We start from the raw sequence: 16,708 nt of genomic DNA, 5'->3' as shown, positions 1-16,708 counted from the left end.
CCCCCCCCCCCCCCCCGCTCTTCTGAAACACGAATCAGGGTGAGTCTATGTAGAGAAGAGGTGGGCTAGAGGGAAAAGAAGAAGAAGAAGAATGGTACTACGTTTCCCACCCTCTTCTTCTTCTTCTTCTTCTTCTTCTTCTTCTTCTTCCATCTTCATGATCCCCTGGCTCCAACGTGGCTCACCGCTATGTATGCGGGAAGCCTAGCTAGATGCGCGCGGTCTCTGAGCCCCCCCCCCATGGTACTTGTTCTTTTCTTTTCCATGCTAGGCGTGGGCAACTAGTGTATTGCGGGGGGGTTCGCTGCTTGTTGTTCTTGTGCGTCCATGGCATGCTGCTCTGATCGGTATCGATGAACTAAGTCATGGTTTGTTTGGGTGGCTGGCTGGCCCATCGGGGAAATTCGGATGCATAATCTGCATCACGTTGGCGTGGCGTACTCTGCTTCCTTGCACTGCTGGCAACGAGAGATGAGGTGGATGCGTGGATGGATATGCTAGTTGGTTATTCCGCCTCATGACTTTTGACACAACACTTTGGAGTTTGAACCCATGAGATTCATCTACACAGGTATACAAAAAGAAAGCGAGATATACAATTGCATAGAGTGAATAAGATCAAAAAAGATAAACCTCGAACGCCATGATGCAAAGCACTACACATCTCGCAGTGCCTGATTGCTCCCAATCTCGAAAACGCCAATGACTGACCCGGGTATCAAACAGCCCTCTTCTACTTCACCGCCCAGCCAGCATGTCTACTCGCTGTCATCGTCGTCGTCGAAGCTTGGCTCAGACGCGTCGTCTGAATCGGCCTCGTCGTCGCTGACCACATACTTGGCGGGCTTGGCAGCAGCTCTACGGCCAGGCCGTGCAGCAGGTGCACGTGCAGCCGGCTTAGGTGTTGGCTCGTCGTCATCGTCGGAGAGGATGTCATTGGCAATGTCATCTGCGTCGTCCATATCCATATCCTCGTCTCCATCAGAGTCGACGTCCTTCTTCTTGGGTACAGCCTTTGCTGTCTCTGCCTCCTTGCCGTGTTTCTTCGCGTAAGCCTTTGCCGCTGGGCTCTGCGCCGCAGGCTTCTTGGCAAGAGCCTTGGTCTTTGGTACGGGCTTAGCCGTGGCAGCGGCCTTGGGCTTCACAGCGGGCCTAGCAGTCAGCTTGGTTGTAGCCGGCTTCTTGGTGCCAATGTTGAAGTCATCCTCGTCTGAGCTCATGATGGTGTCGTTGACGTTACGAGGAGCAGGACGCTGTGGTGAAGGCTGAGGCATCAGACCTTCGTAGTTGGTAGTGTCATCATCAATGTCGAGCGAGCTATTCTTCTTCGCGCCAGCACCGCCAGAGCGAGCGTTGCCATTACTGCCAGGGCGGGCCACCGTACTTGTCTTGAACATTGGGGCGCCGTTTGTGCCAGCACCAATAGTCTTGACCATGCTGCTAACATCGCCAAGATCATCGTCCTCAGATTCGGAATCGCTGCCGAGGCTGTATTTGGGTACCTGCTTCGCGCCACGAGCAGCTCGAGAAGGAGCGGCTGCTTTGGTTGATTCCTTTGCAGCTTCTTGAGCGACCGCAGCAAAGACATCAGAGTCTTCGTCATCTGAGACTGGATCCTTCTTGACAGCCTTTGCGCCTGCAGGACGGCCTCGTTTCGCCGGCGCTGGCTTCGAATCCGAAGAACCGGGTCTACTGTCCGATGCTCCATCAGTCAGCGGCGTCCCTTCCTTCTTGACAAGATGGGAGAGCAGTGTGCCCTGTTTCTGCGGAGCTGTGGAGCCGAATGCGCTGCTGCTCTTGAGAGCTTCTGCCGCTGAAGGCTTCTTCGCAGGCTCTTGTTGAAGGTAGCTGAGCAGTCCCTCCTTCTTCGGCTTCGTCTTCTTCTTGACCGGGCCAAAGTCAGAGTCACTGGCGTCTGAATCAGAGCCGTCCATCTTTCTCTTCTTCTTGCCCTTGCCACTCTTGCCTGCACCAATGCCGAGCTTCATGGATGCGCGGCGGGAAATGCCAGCAATCTTCTTCTTACGCTTCGTCTCTTCCTCTTGCTGCAGGTTCCACTCGTCCATGAAGGCGTCAAGGTCGACCTTCCAAATATCCTTGGGCGAAAGTTTGATCAGAGTGTCAATCTCCTCCTGCTTCTCGCCGAGCTGCTTCAACAGCTTCTCGACACGTTCCTGAGTTAGAGACCAGAGGGCCATCTGTGAAGTGTTAGAACTTGAAATTTTGGCCAAATAGGTCATTACTTACGCCAAGGAGATAGTCATAGTCGTTTGCCGATACTTCCGCTTCGTTTCCATCAGACTCGTCATCCTCAGCTTCTTCAAGCTCGCCAGCAGTCTTGGCCTCTTCAACCTTGGGGAAAGGTGTAAAGCCGAGTTTCTTCAGTTCTTGGACAAGGATCGACTTCTTCTTCTTTGAGATTGTGAGCTTGCCATCAATGATCATCTGGATGAACCTGGCTTGGTTCGACATCTTGAGGTGCTCTTTCTCCATAACCTGGAGCTGATGCTGCTTCCGCTTCTCGTAGTAACGCAGACGAATGTGGTAAAACTCCTCGATGATATCGAGGACGCTCGAGTACTTGTGAATGCGTCCCTGGGCGTCGAAAGCGACGAGATTGCTGGTTGCCTGGGGCTTGTACAGCTTGAACATCTCCTCCAATCCCTTGGCAAGGGCAGCTGCCATGTACTTGTCCTCCATCTTGATGACGAAATGGACACGATCAGGCGTATTGTAGTCGATGTAATCCTTGATGAACGAAGGACCCTTTTCAGCTTTGATGATTTCCTCAAGCTTCTCCTTGAAGTCCTGAGTCCAGTAACGGACTGGCAATTCAGTGACTTCAATCTCGTTGTCGCTAGTTTGTCGGATAGTACCAGTAAACTGGTACCGATCAGGGCCGAGCACAGTAGTTGTTCCAGTGAAGCCCTTGTACCAGGGGATCATCGGCGTCATATCCTCCTTGGTAGCGCCTGGCTGCATACGGCGCTTGATGTTCTCGATAATGTCGAGGGGATTGAAGTTGGGAATTTCAGAGCTCCAACCCGTACCGATACCGCTCGAACCGTTGATGAGGATCGTAGGCAGAATAGGCACGTACATCTCCGGCTCAATCTTGTTGCCATCAGATTCGCCATACTTCAGCAGCGCATCGTCGTGGGGGTGGAAAATGCGCCTTGCAAACGGAGACAGCCGGGTATAGATGTACCTGGCGCTGGCAGCATCGGCACCACCCTTGAGACGAGAACCAAAGTTACCACTAGGCTCCAAGTAGTTGATGTTGTTGGTTCCGACAAAGTTTTGCGCGAGACCAATGATGGTGCCCTGCATAGAAGCTTCTCCGTGAGCATAGTCGGTCGAACCAGAGACCGAACCAGCCAGCTCAACCACCTTGACGTCCTTTTTGATGTTGCGCCTGAAGCAAGTGTACATGACCTTGCGTTGACCAGGTTTCAGGCCGTCAATGACAGACGGGATAGATCGCACGTTGTCGGCCATGGAAAAGAGAATCAACTCCTTGTTGACAAAGTCGTCATAGGAGATGTCCGGCGTGGTAAGATCAAGATGCTGACCTGGCACAAAGTCACGCAGCCAATCCTTACGGGCGTCAGCCTTCTTCTTCGAAAAGGCCAACTCGATCAGCTTCTCCTCTTCCTCACGCATCACCTGAAAGCGCTTCATGTGCGTGTCGAGATCCTTGAAGTAAATCTGGGCATCAGGAATGTCGCTGGTACCCAATCCCTTGTAGTACTTGTGGTCCCAGCCCTTTTCATGAGCGTGTTGCTCCTTCCACTCCTCGTACTCGGGCATGGAGAAGAAGCTCTTCAGGTGGCGTGGGTTCTTGGGATCTCCTTTCCAGACCTTGACAATAGGAGTGATGAACTCAAGGAGGAAGCCAGGTACCTTGAGCAAACTTGGAAACTGGCACTGAAGAAAGTTGATGAGTAGACCCTTGATATGGCTACCGTCGTGATCCTGATCCGTCATGATCATCAGATGGCCGTAACGCAAGCTCTTCATGTCTGCCGCTGTGTACTCCTTCTTGTGTTGAAGACCCATGAATTTTTTAATGTTCTGAATCTCCACATTCTTCATGATCTGATCGACGGTGGCGTCTCGGACGTTGAGGAGCTTACCACGAAGCGGGAAGACACCAAACAAGTCCTGGTTGACGACAGCACGTCCAGCCAGCGCAAGCACACTAGCCGACTCACCTTCAGTGAGAATGAGCGTGCAGAGATGTCCGTCCTTGGTACCAGCCTTGTTGGCGTCTGTCAGCTTGGCATTACTGATTCGGTTGCGCTTGTTTCCGTCGGTCTTCTTCATCATCTGATCGGCCTTTTGCTGAGCAAAGTGCATAATGTTCTGGATGACATCGGTCTTGGCAATGGCGTTCAAGAACTTGTCGCTGAGTACGGGCTTGCTACCGAACTGGCTAGGCTTGGTCGTGAGCTGCTCCTTGGTCTGAGATGTAAAGGCTGGGTTGACGATGGAACAGTTGACGAATAGGAACAGATGGTTCTTGATCTGCGCAGGCTTGAGCTTGACGGCGGCCTTGTTCTTCTTGTTCACAATGGCCATGAGCTTGTCGACAATCTGCTCAGCAATGTGGTTGACATGCGTACCACCAGATGTCGTTGCAATCGAGTTGACGAATGACACTTGGTTGAAGGCACCATCCGAGACTGCGAAACCAATGTCCCAGCGTTCGAGCTTGTCTGTGATGATGACGTCCTTCTCCTTGTCTTCATCGCCCCGGCCCTGGTCGCGTGAGATGGACTTTGTGTACATCTCCATATATTTCGCAAATGATGTGATTTTGATGCGGTCACCATTGAGGTAAACTTTGACGCCGCGTAGCGTACCAGCCATGTCGTAGGTTCTGCGTTTGACCAGGGCTTCAAAATCGTCGTCAATGCCCTCCATGCCGAACCTGGCGTAATCGGCCTTCCAGCTGACTTTTGTGTAGTCATCCGCCTTGATGTCGGTAATCTTGGCCTTGCCCATTTTGCTCATATTTTCCGTCCAGGTCTGTTTGTACTTTTTCTTCTGTTTTGAATCCACCGTCTCGACTGTGAATTCGGTACTGAAGACGTTACAGAGCTTGGCTCCGTAACCGTTGCGACCACCCGTGACCTTTTGCTGGTCGTCGTCATAGTTGGATGATGTGAGGAGGTGACCAAAGATCATCTCTGGTACATATATGCCGTGTTCCTAGCCAAGTCAGCAATTGAAGCGCACGGGCTAGGGACTACAAACTTTGTGAATCTCAATTGGAATTCCCTTTCCGTCGTTCTTGATGGAAATCTCGCCAGTCTCCCGGTCGACTGTTACCCGAATCTCACTCATATTCTTGTCGTTTTGCTTGTTGTCGGCAGCGTTGACAAGAATCTCGTCAAAGATCTTGTACAGACCGGGTACGTAAGAAACGTCGCGGTACTCCATCGACTCGGACTCGGAGTTGTACACCCACATCTTGTCCGTCTGTCGCTCTACGGATCCGATATATGTGTCGGGACGCTTCATAATGTGCTCCAGATGCGTCAACTGGGGTTGCGTTAGCCATTGTCTCGCATTTTCTGCTTTGAACACGCACCATCTGGTACTTGCTGCTGGCGCCACCCTTCTTGGGCTTCGCAGCGGGTGTATCATCTCCATCACCGCCGATGCTCTCGTTGACGATATCCGCGAGGGGTTTGCCGCTCGGTTTCTTCGGGGCCGGTGCTTTTTTGGCCTTTGGCGTGTCTGCAAGTAGCGACTCGTCATCGTCAATTGGGTCTTCGTCCATATCTATGTCTGAGTTCTCATCCATATCCGAGTCGGCCTTGGCCTTCTTCTTGAGTGGAGCCTTCGCTTTGGGCTTCGTAGCGGCGCCGGCGGGTCTGCCTCGTGGTTTCGCAGTGCCTGCTGCTTTCTTCGGGGGGGCTTTGGGCTTTGCAGCAGCCTTGGTGGCCTTGGTGGCCTTGGCTGACTTTGCGGGCAGGGCAAAGTCAGAACTGGCGCCATCATCGAATACAGAGTCTTCCATCAGGGAGTCGTCCATGGCGGGCTATTGTCGAGTCCCCGCGGGACGAAAAACGAAGAAAAGGGGGAAAATCTCGCAGCCACGCGAGAGTCGTGCGGCAAAAACTCAAGTGACGCAACGAGTGTAGACGAAAGAAAAGCGTGGTGGTGGTGAAGAAGTTGAATGCGGAGGCGTGTTTTGCTACATGAATGTCTGTGTTTACGCGTTGGCGTTGCCAAAGCGAGTCGCTGCAGGGGAAGGCGCGCTAGTCGTGCGCTAGTGCGGGGGTTCTGGGGGTTCTATTGGCTGCTCGAGCTGTGAACTATGAGGACCAGTGTCTATCACCAAAAGCAGTGATGGTGAGAGATTTACGCGGAACAAAAGTGTCGTGATGAATTTGGTGGATGGGTGGTGGTGTAAAGGTACGGGGAGGTTGAGGGCCGCAGGCACGAAATGGGTAAGCAACTCACGTGATGATGGAGATATGATGTGAGGACCCATACTGCAGTCTGGGAGAACCACAACTCCTGTTGGTGGTTGGATATCTCATCACGCCTGTCACGTGATATGAAGTGAAGGATAGGAGGTTAGCAGCAGCCGTACTTATCTAGCATGAGATATTGGTGCTCCATTATTACTGTCTGCATCCTCTCATGATTACAGAAACTCACCATGCAGCCGCATTCACCAGTCTGACTCTATTCAAGAGTCAAGTGAAACTGCTTCTATAGGTATATAAAGCCACACAGGTTAGCATATTGTCCGGATATAGTGAATGAAGCTCATAGTAAATGAAGCCTCATAATCCACACCCGCTCTCTACATAGTGCAGCGTTGCAGCGCTGCGAGCCTTTATCCTCACTTAGTAAGTAAGCAACATACGCAATCAGCGGTCTCAGCTCTGCACCACCATTCCGTGGCGCACCGGCACTGCTACCATGACAGCCAAGAGGGCGTGGTAAAAAAACGAATTACACTTTACCCAACTGTCAGAGAGCCGTCTAAATATACCCACACACGGCACCCTAAACTCTGCCGCCACAAAACACGCAAAACGATTACTCTCACATGGCAACTCGCGTTTCCACACACATACGATCCACCCGCCCGCTCGTAGTAAGGCCCCCTCGCCTTCGGCCGGAACAGACGGAAGAAGCTTGCTCACCACATTTTCGATAAAAAAATTCTTCACTGGCTCGGTCGTCGGAAACAAGGACTTGCCGAAGCCCAGAGGGAGGGCCGCTGGGCCACTCAACGCCCAGGTGTCCGACTGAAGGGAAACAATGAACATGAGGGACGCTGCTTGTTTCGCAACCCCCGTTATATCCGAAGCGATGATTAGTGCATTTCTGGAATGGAATTAATGATGATGCAGGCAAGGGAAGCCCGGAATTGGCAATTCGGCCCGTTTATTTACAATAATATGGTGTGTATTTTTAGACGAACGGGTGTACCTGCGCAAGTCGCAGGGTTGAGGGATTGTACAGAGCGTTGGATGTGTGCGTGTTCAGTTACCGTCTCAATGGTAAGGCCCACACAGCACCAGGGACATGGTATGAAAAGGGTGAATGACGTACATAACTATGCAAAATAGTGTGCAAGACGAACAGTGTTGAATTTGGGCTGTAGCACTTGAATTCAGGACGAAAAAATAGGATATTGATTACATGGCTCTCCAACGTGAGGGGTGAATATGTACAGAAGAAAAGAAGTGTGGTGCAGTGTGAGTAGCAACAAGGAAAACGCCGCCCAACAGGTCCAGCCTGGTAACCATTGTGATAATGATACAGAGAAATTGTAAAAGAAAAAAAAACGCCAAACCAATGCTCCAGACCCACTCCGCTCGAGTAAACAACTTGGGGAGGACTATACACAAAGGAAAAGCGAAAGGAAATCACGCAGCCATAAGGAGTGTCGCAGATCAAGCCTTTTCCTTCTTGAACATGTCTTTGAGGCGAAGCTTGATCTTATACATATACCAATCACTTTTTCTCTTGATGCCCAAACTCTGCTCGCCGCCTTCGCTTTGCTTGGTCTTTCGGTCCTTGCTCTTACTTCGTCCGTCTTTTTTTTGCTGCTTGCGCTTCTTCTCGTTCATGACAAACATGCTCGTGGGGCGCGTCTTAAGGCCGGGGCCTTGGGTGACGCCTGAATCCCACATGCCAGTTGTCGTAACGGGTGCGTAGCCAGATTGCGTTTTTCGTGATCGTTCGGAGTTCGTAGCAGGGGGTGAAAGTAGAGGCGAGGCGAGTAAGGGTGCAGGTGAGTGGGAATCTTCAGAAGATGGTGAAGTAACAGTAGGAAATGGTGCAGTCGTGGTAGAGGCCCGAGTGGTCTCTGCAGAGAGACGTTCAATGGGAACTGGGAGTGCGAGCTCCCTGACGCGAAGCAATTCAATACTGCGTTTCAACTGGCGTTCTTCTGCAGTTTCTATTAGGGTGTCGTCTTCAAAAGAAAGCCTGTACTTTTTCCTCAGACTGCCAGAAATGCTGTGAATGGCCCCGCCCGTCGAGTTTGCGCGCCGTGGACGTGGCTTGGGCACAGGCGAGGCCTTGGTTGCCGTTTTGATCGAGGACGGAGACGGAGGCGTGTCCGTGGTAACGTGGGGCAGGCGCTCGACACTGGATTTGAGCAGTCGGGGAATCGAGCGATGCTTCTCGTTCAGGGTTGAAGCTGGTGATGGCGAGGGAGGGCTGTCGAGGGTTGACATGGAAGAGTTGCGGTGGGTAGATGGGCGGAAATTGCCGCTTGGCGTGCGCGCAGGAATCGTGGCGTGGTTGGTGCTGTCTGATGCGAATTCTTTCGAAGCCACCCACACGCCAGTGACGAGTATTAGGTTACGGATCGACTCGGTTGTCACAAGGGGAAGTTTATCGGTGAGGTCGTCGGCGAAGGATTCAGAATTAATGCTGGGGGTTGTTGAGGGCGAATGGGTATACGAGGGGACGCTCGGGGTTGCCGACGAGGAGGCGGAGGGGATCGTGTAGGTGTCCATGACGTCTATGCGGCTGCGCGTCATGGTTGCAATGATGGGATGGCGCCTGGAGTCGGGAGCGATTGTGCTAAAGGTAAACTTCTTGTCGTCGGTCGCAGTGGAGGGAGCCGCGGACATGCTGGAGCGACGGGTATGGCCTGGCTTCAGAACCCAGCGGACCTTGAGGGTCAGGCCGTGCTCGTCGGCGTTGGTGAACTCGTAGCCGCCGTTTGGCATGTCGGCGACCGACCAGCGGCTCAGGCCGTCGTTCAGGCATATGTCGGTGGTCTCGGTGACGCTCTTGTCGCACTTGCGAGTGCTGAGGACGCCGATGACGTCGCTGGGGTTCCATTGGTGCTCGTCTGAGCGCTCCTGCTCGTCCTCGGAGGAGTAGGGCCCTGCCTTGACCACGAGAAGATCATGGCTGCCCAGCTTGTCTCTGGTGTTGAAGGATGTCGCCAGGCGGCGGGCGGAGCGCTGGGGGATGCTGGAGAAGGGGACGACGTCGTAGGCAGGCTTGGGGCGCTTCGAGGCAATGAGCTGGTGCAGCTGGAGGTGGACCTTGGGACGGCTATGCAGCTTGGAGCGCGTGTTGACGGGGCGGGCAATGTTGAAGGACGTCTTGGAGCGGCGCGAGGGCCTGTGGAGTTTCTCGGGCGTGCCGTCGCTGCCGGACGAGTCGGGCCTGGGGGCGGCGGAGGCCTCTGGGGCGGGCGGGGCGGAAGTGGGCGGCTTGATGTCGAGCGTGGCGGGCGGCGAGGGCGAAGACGTCTGGCTGCGCAGGACAGAGCCCAGCAGCGACAGCGGGTTGTTCAGAAACGAAGCATTTGCGGCGGCGGCGGGCGACGCGGGCGAGTGGTCGTGGCCGTGGCCGTGGGCGTGGCCGTGTTTGGCGGCATCGGCGAACATGTCGAGCAGCAGCATGGCTGGTTCAGGCTACCGCGACGGTGGTGATGGGAGTAGCAGTGGCGAAGGGGGCGCGATGGGCATGCTGCAAGGCGGCGCATTAGCATAATAATACGACGAGAGCATGGCCACAAGGAGAGGGGCCTTGGGCGGCGCAGGGGACGCCATTGCTCTTATGAGGGCTGCAGCCAAAGGGCTGTGCGCGCGAATGCGAGGGTGAAGGTCGAGGGCGAGGGCCTGGGGGGGGGGGGCGGCGCACGGGGCGCGAGTGAATGGGTGGTGGGCACTTACAAGCCACAGGCGGGCGTCGAGCTGAGCAATGCAGGGGAGGCGTGGCTAGCACAGCGCATGCACAGCTCCACCACCACTCTTGATTGGCACTGCTAGTATCGAGCAGCAGTAGGGAGCAGTGGCAGTAGTGGGAGGCGAGGGACAGCAGCAGCAGCAGCAGCAGCAACAAGAACAACAACAACAGCAGCAGCCAGGAGGATCACAGCTGAATTGGAGGCGGCGGCGGCGGCGGCGGCGAGCAGAGTGTGCCAACAAACAAGGGCTGCGTGGGGTCGAGGCGAGCGTCGATGTCGATGTTGGTGTCGATGTCGATGTCGATGTCGATGTCTCAGGCAATTGATGCGCGCGGTGCGTGTGCGTGTAGGTCGATAGCGGGCGGACGCAATGGGCTGGGCCGGATGGTCGGTTCGTCCGATGGCGTGGTATTCTGCGCAGTGTTTTGTCCAGCTGACGAGAGCTCGGGCTCGGGCTCGGGCTCGGAAAAAAAACACAATGGAGGGGTGCGGATGACGGAGGCCGGGGCAACCGAAGATCAGAATCACGCACGCTTACTCGTAGCGTGGAGCTAGAGGGGCGAGGAGCAGCGGGGCCTTGCAGAACGAGTTGCAGGATTCGGCAGAGGGCGTGTCATAGTCGGTGAGAGAGGGGCTATTCCTCGACGGGACGTGAGCAGGCCGCCGTGGGAGTGGTTTTGCAGGTGTCGTATAGGTGTGGCATGATGGCGAGGGGTGTGAGCGTGAGGGAGTGCGTGTAGTAGGTAGGCGTGGTAGTGTATCTGTGTAGCATGTTACTGGGTGCAGAATCCCGCACGCAGGCAGCCATGCACACAATACCGTTATGGCTGTATCGTTCGCACCGCCTGCAGCAGCCGCGAGCACGAGCGGAGTTTCTCGTCGCCCCGGCAGCTGGGGAGGTGGGACAGCAGCGATCGGACCGCGGCGGATATGGCTGCAGCATGGCAGTTGCAGCGAAGACGAGGGCGAAGAAGATGTTGCGTGTTCTGGGAGCTGGTTGCGAAGAGCCGGGGGCGTGGGTGGTGATGGCCGGTAAGCGGGCCCGCACGCGGCGAGTCAGGCCATGTATGTCCTGTACTAGTGCGCGTAGTGGGAGCAGCAGATATTACAGCAGGTGGATGGTGAGACTGCAGCAGGCCCTGGCAGCCGTGGCGCGTGTCGTGGGTGGGAACGGGGGGGCAGCTCGTCAAAGGCGGCCGCCGGCGACCAGAGAAATGGCCCGGCGCCGGCGCATCCAGCCATATCGACGGTGGTTGCTGTTTCTGCTGTTCCTGTTTTCCCTGGCCAGCCCCCAAATGGAACAAACAGCTGGCCAAGGCGTCGCTGCTCACCCGCTGTCCGATAGCCTCGTCCGTTGGTTTGCCCACCATGGCGGCCACCTGAGTCCCGACGTCCGCCTTGTCCATAGCGACGCCCATGGCTTTCACATGCGTGCGCTGGCGCCCCTGGCCTCGCCCCTCATCGCTAGGTGTCCCCTCAAGCTGACGCTCTCGCTGCTCAATCTCGATCCTGCAGAGGACGCTGTGCTACCCGTTGAGAGCGCCCTGCAAAAGCTGCGAGGCCAAATCCCGGACCACATCTTGACATATCTCATGTTGATTGAGCAGCGCAACAAGGGAAAAGACTCGCCGTGGTACCCTTATCTAGCATGTCTGCCGGGTCCCCAGGCCATGGGCACGCCGCTTTGGTTCGACGACGCCGACCTGGCCTTTCTCGCCGGCACCTCGTTGGCGCCTGCTGCAAAAGAAAGAAAGGCCGAGCTGCACCAGCAATGGGAGCACGCCGTTGCTGTCATGAGGAAATCTGGCTTGCATCTTGCTGACACCGTTGACCTGTAAGTTGCTTGACAAAATGGTGCTCGTGAGTGGCCTGGCGTGCAGTAGTCCATGTCAGCTCGACCGGATGCGTCGTAACTGGTATTAGGTGACGCTTCAAAGCCCCCCGCGGATAAGCATTTGGCTGGCCTTCTCTGCCTGAACATCAGCCACGACGACACAGCCCGCTAACGCCGCCCAGCGAATCGTTGCAATGGGCTGCCACCATTTACACGTCGCGTGCATTCATCTCCACTCACATTTTGCCCGGCAGAGACACGATACCCATGCTTTTTCCAGTCATCGACATTCTGAATCACTCTGTCTCGGCCAAGGTGGAGTGGGATTTCCAGCCTCGCCAGTCGTTTGCGCTCAAGTGTCTCGAAGCAGCGTCGATTCAGCCTGGCCAAGAGCTGTTCAACAACTATGCGCCCAAGCAAAACGATGAGCTGCTCCTCGGCTACGGCTTCTGTCTTGAGGATAACCCAATTGAGCAGTTTGCCTTGAAGCTTGCATTTCAGCCCCAGCTGCAGCAATATGCGCAGCAACTGGGTCTGCTAGACGCCAACAACGTTCCTTTTGGCATGTGCACAGACTTCCTTGCGACTGATCCCAACAAAGAGCAGCACTTTTTGCGCGCCAAAGACCACCCGTTTGGGCGTTATCAGAACCACGTTCCTTTTTTCCGCGGCATACCCCCGTATATTGTGCATTTCTTCTTCATCCAAACCATCATCACCTCAGAAATAGACGTGAATAGCATCGACGTTGCACGCCCAGGAGGCAGGATCACGCTACAGGTCTTGGTACTCTTGCATCAGGCGCTAGAACAGAGGTGTGGCCCCCTCCCGCTGCACCTGGAGCAGTCGCCCAGAAACGACAAGCAAAAGTACGCAAAGATTTACCGCGATGGCCAAGCCCGCGTCATTCATTCGGTGCGGCGCGAGCTTCAGGCTACCATAGCCAAGCTGCGAGCATCAACCAGCCAAGCCTCGCCGCCAATCTTGCATTCGCTACCCGACGCACTGGATGCTTTTGAACACAGCTTTCCTATAGCCGCAGCAAAGTTTATAGCTGCCCTCGCGCAGCACGGCTTGCACACGTCGGACAAGGACGCTCTGAAGTGGACATTGCTACTTGCCGTCCTCATGGCAACCATGCTGACGGCTCAAGATACATCCGACGCTCCGCTCTTCGGTCTCCTTCGCAGCCTTTGTGTCCGTCACGCGCTTCCCATGCTCGAGGACGGCATCGAGGATGTTGAAACATATACATTTGTAGACGCGAACCTTGCAGACTTTGTGCACCTACCTTCTGCCGATCCCCGCGCTGCGCCGAGCGATGTTCTAGACGACGTTGGTCTCACGTTTGTAAATCAGCCTGCTCATGGGTCTGCGCCCGTCTTTATTAGCGGCCGTACCGAGCACCTGGGCGCGCGCGTCGTCATGTGGGCCATGAGCGTCGTGGACCGCCATGTAGTGCCTGTGTTTGAACACGGCCGGGTGAGCCAATGCTTGTATGCTGCACCCCAAGAGAGCGAAACGTGGATGTATGAGCATGTCGAGTAGCCAGATTCGCATTACATGGGAGCATCTAAATAGATGTGCTAGGCTGCATCGAGCAACAACATGATAGACACCTGGGGTGAATGTTTGAGCGCACTATGTCACCCCATTCGTCTCACGCAACAACATCATTCGCTTTCCTTTCCCTCTGCTCTTCGTCCTTGCCCACGCCTCCCATCCTCTGATGCACCCGCCGCAAAACCTGCCTCAACTCGTCCAAGAAGCGATCCACCTCCTTCTCCGTCCCCACCGTTATCCTCAAACACCCCAGGCAACCATATTCCTTCCCCCTAAACCTTACCACGACGCCTTTTTCCTCTGCCAAGCCCTCGTACACGGCCAGCGCTGCCTCGTTCGATGGCTTGCCGCCCTGCTCCGCCGGCCCATCGAGCACCTGGTAAAGCAAAAAGTTGGACTCGGTCCCGCCGTGCAGCTGCCCAATGCCAGGTATGCTCTTCATTTCGCTCATCAACCGCTCGCGCTGTGCCACAATCATATCCTTGTTCCTGCGCATCACCTCGAGGTGCTTGGGGCTGAGTGCCGCGCGTGCAAGCTGGCTTGTAGGATTCGGAATGTTGTACGGCGCCTTCATGTTGTTGAGTATCTGCGCGACGGCAGCGTCGGCAAAGGCGGCGCCCAGGCGGATGCCCGCGAGACCAAATGCCTTGGAGAGCGTCTGCATGACGACGAGGTTGGGCCATTCGCTCACCCATTCTGCCAGGCTGGTCCCGTCGGGCGAAAAGTCAATGTAGGCTTCGTCAACAACGACAATGCCGTTCCACGAGTGCTCGAGCACCTGCTGGATATCCTGTTTGTTGAGGAGCTTGCCCGTCGGGTTGCCCGGCGAACAGAAGTAGGCGAGCTTGATGCTTGTGTCGCTATCGAGCGCCGCCAGGATCGCGGGTACGTCGACATCGAAGCTGGGTAGTTGGAGCGGCACCTTGACCAGCGCAACGTCATTGATTTGTGCCGACACGCTGTACATGCCGTACGTGGGCGGGCATGTTAGGATCTTCTCCTTGCCCGGCACGCAAAACGCGCGGATGAGCGCATCGATGGCTTCGTCCGAGCCCACGCCTACAAACAGGTTCGCCGGCGTAATCTTCTTGGCCGTGTGCGTGTGCGTGTTGCGCAGATTGCAGAGCTGCTGCTTCAGCTCTTCCTGGTGCCTTGGTACCAGCATTAGTACCTTTGCACCCGCGACACCAGACAGTACCTACGGGTCCGGGTAGCGGTTCAGCCCCAGTAAGTCGACGTCAATCGCGTACGAAGAATCACCTGTGCCATTACCATTTATCTTGTTGTCCCCTGCCAGCGCCAGTCCAGGCCCATACGCGTTCTCGTTTGCATCGAGCAGAATGTTGGTTCCGTCGTCTTTGTAGTCACTGCAGCGCCGCGTGAGTAAGAAAAAAAAGTGTCCCCTAGATTCCGGGCGTCATTGTGCATCACCTACTCGCGCGCGCACCGGTACGGCTCCAACGCGAGAATATTCGGTCGCGCGCATGTCTGCAGATTGAACGCCGTGTTTCGAGCTGCCATTGCTTCTGTGTTGCCGTCACCGACACCGATGCGAGGCCTAACAGTTGCGGGTCGCGGGTCGCGGATCGCGGGGTGGTAACTTTTTTGTGTGCCGCGGGGCAAATGCCTAGGTACTTTACCTCTACTTACCGCCGTTGTCGGGAGTCATCCATGATTATAGTTGCACTGGTTGCTTTTAGCTTGCAGCACCATAAACTAAGACCCTTTTCTTACACCTAAAAAAATCTGATCGAAAAAATGCACCGTCTACATCGTACTGCTAATCTATATCACTGCGAATGCAAATGGTAATGGACTGCATCGTGGATGCAGTAGGTAGATATGTAGAAAGAATACTTCTGGAGCAAGAAAAAGTTACCCAGCATAAGACTGGATAAGTATGTCAGAGAAATGTTCTGCTTAAGTACTCGATTTCATGCATATCCTACAGAAATAACAAGTCGATTTGTAAAACATGCCAACCGCCGCCCCAACGAGTGCGTCTTTCCCTTGGTCATTAGCATGAGTCAGTTCCTTCCATCTGCAAACCCCCATTGGTCATCTGTAGGTCAATTCAATCCCTCTACATATTAGTTCTATCTCGTCATTCTTCCATCAATCCGATATGGTCTAGTGGCTAGGATTTGCCGCTCTCACTTGCAGAGTCAGTTCACTTGTTTCTCAAACAGTGCCGGCAAGGCCCGGGTTCGATTCCCGGTGTCGGAAAATGTTTCTTTTGCTGTTTTTGTACCTTTTTTTGCGGCTTCTTGTGATGTGGAGGGCGGGCGGTGGTGTGGGTGGGTGAGAAATATTTTTGCGCCCGGACCAGCGCTGCACGTGATGAGGTACGAGCTTAGTCTGTAATGTACTATTCAGAAACTGATCAATGCAGTGCTTCAATGGTAGACTGTAACGGTGGGCTTTGGATATTCATGTTAGAGACTGGCTGTGGGTGAACTGGTTTGTACTGTTACGTGATTTAAGTCATGTTAATTTTTATTATATCTGAATGTTAGTTTAGTCCATTGTTGTAACGATGTTACAACTTCGCCAAGTATTGAGCCAATCCCAGAGCCGGATCGGAGGAAGTACCTGCCGCCCTTCATCAGCCATTCGCCCGAGGTCGGATCCGAATTCGGACCCGACTAGGATAGGTATATATTGAGACACTCCCTGTAGCTAGCTCTGTAGACTTTTGATATCCTTTCGTACAAGGCCTATAGGTGGCTTGTTGAATCTAGGCTCTTTGTGATCCCACGCACTCCCATATGCCTCTGAGTGATCCTACGACCGAAACAGATCCGACCTGCCTTACCTGCGCCGTTACATTATATCAAAAGTCTCGTCCCAGCCGGTGACGGCTTCTAAACAATATCGCAGCTGTTTGTTCGAGATCACGTCCAAGCCCCAAAGTTATCCGGAACCAATCCGAGTACTTACACGATCACATCCGACATTCATTTTAGGCAGGATCCCATAGATCTCCTGTCGACCGAGGCCTTTGGGTTTGGAACTTCTGCGCTCCTCGCGAGGCAGATTACTTCGGAAAAGTCGCGTAGAGTGCGCCAAGGTAGAGACACGGAGACTACCAATAACCCATCAACCTCAGAGCAATCGCTGAT

General features: G+C 54.6%; 4 protein-coding genes and 1 non-coding gene across 5 annotated transcripts; 2 read left to right on the top strand and 3 right to left on the bottom strand.

The window, feature by feature from the left end:
* Window positions 1-587: 587 nt before the first annotated feature.
* Window positions 588-6,043, bottom strand: SETTUDRAFT_40880 (uncharacterized protein; the record flags this gene model as incomplete). The annotated part of the gene is made up of 4 exons (XM_008022101.1): window positions 588-2,198; window positions 2,248-5,214; window positions 5,260-5,547; window positions 5,597-6,043. The coding sequence occupies 4 exons, from the start codon at window positions 6,041-6,043 to the stop codon at window positions 759-761; spliced, it is 5,142 nt and encodes a 1,713-aa protein (XP_008020292.1). The 3' UTR covers window positions 588-758.
* A 1,882-nt stretch (window positions 6,044-7,925) lies between these two features.
* SETTUDRAFT_73979 (uncharacterized protein) lies at window positions 7,926-9,785 on the bottom strand (the record flags this gene model as incomplete). Its single annotated transcript, XM_008022141.2, has 2 exons — window positions 7,926-8,537; window positions 8,625-9,785. Coding segments are annotated over 2 exons (1,773 nt in total), but the record flags the coding sequence as incomplete, so codon positions are not given.
* A 1,699-nt stretch (window positions 9,786-11,484) lies between these two features.
* Window positions 11,485-13,571, top strand: SETTUDRAFT_18655 (uncharacterized protein; the record flags this gene model as incomplete). Its single annotated transcript, XM_008021925.1, has 2 exons — window positions 11,485-12,023; window positions 12,206-13,571. 2 exons carry the CDS (start codon window positions 11,485-11,487, stop codon window positions 13,569-13,571), a joined length of 1,905 nt encoding a protein of 634 aa, XP_008020116.1.
* A 112-nt stretch (window positions 13,572-13,683) lies between these two features.
* On the bottom strand, window positions 13,684-15,149 carry SETTUDRAFT_133969 (uncharacterized protein; the record flags this gene model as incomplete). Its single annotated transcript, XM_008022784.1, has 3 exons — window positions 15,022-15,149; window positions 14,789-14,953; window positions 13,684-14,737 (listed from the first exon to the last, which is right to left on the bottom strand). The coding sequence occupies exons 1-3, from the start codon at window positions 15,105-15,107 to the stop codon at window positions 13,684-13,686; spliced, it is 1,305 nt and encodes a 434-aa protein (XP_008020975.1). The 5' UTR covers window positions 15,108-15,149.
* A 556-nt stretch (window positions 15,150-15,705) lies between these two features.
* SETTUDRAFT_t9 lies at window positions 15,706-15,812 on the top strand. The gene has a single exon. It is a non-coding gene; the product is annotated as a tRNA-Glu (tRNA).
* Window positions 15,813-16,708: the final 896 nt, after the last annotated feature.

Source organism: Exserohilum turcica, assembly GCF_000359705.1.
Source record: "Exserohilum turcica Et28A unplaced genomic scaffold SETTUscaffold_1, whole genome shotgun sequence".
Taxonomy (NCBI): domain Eukaryota; kingdom Fungi; phylum Ascomycota; class Dothideomycetes; order Pleosporales; family Pleosporaceae; genus Exserohilum; species Exserohilum turcicum.
The sequence above is the reverse complement of the archived record's forward strand: the minus strand, read 5'-3'. Positions and strand labels throughout refer to the sequence as shown.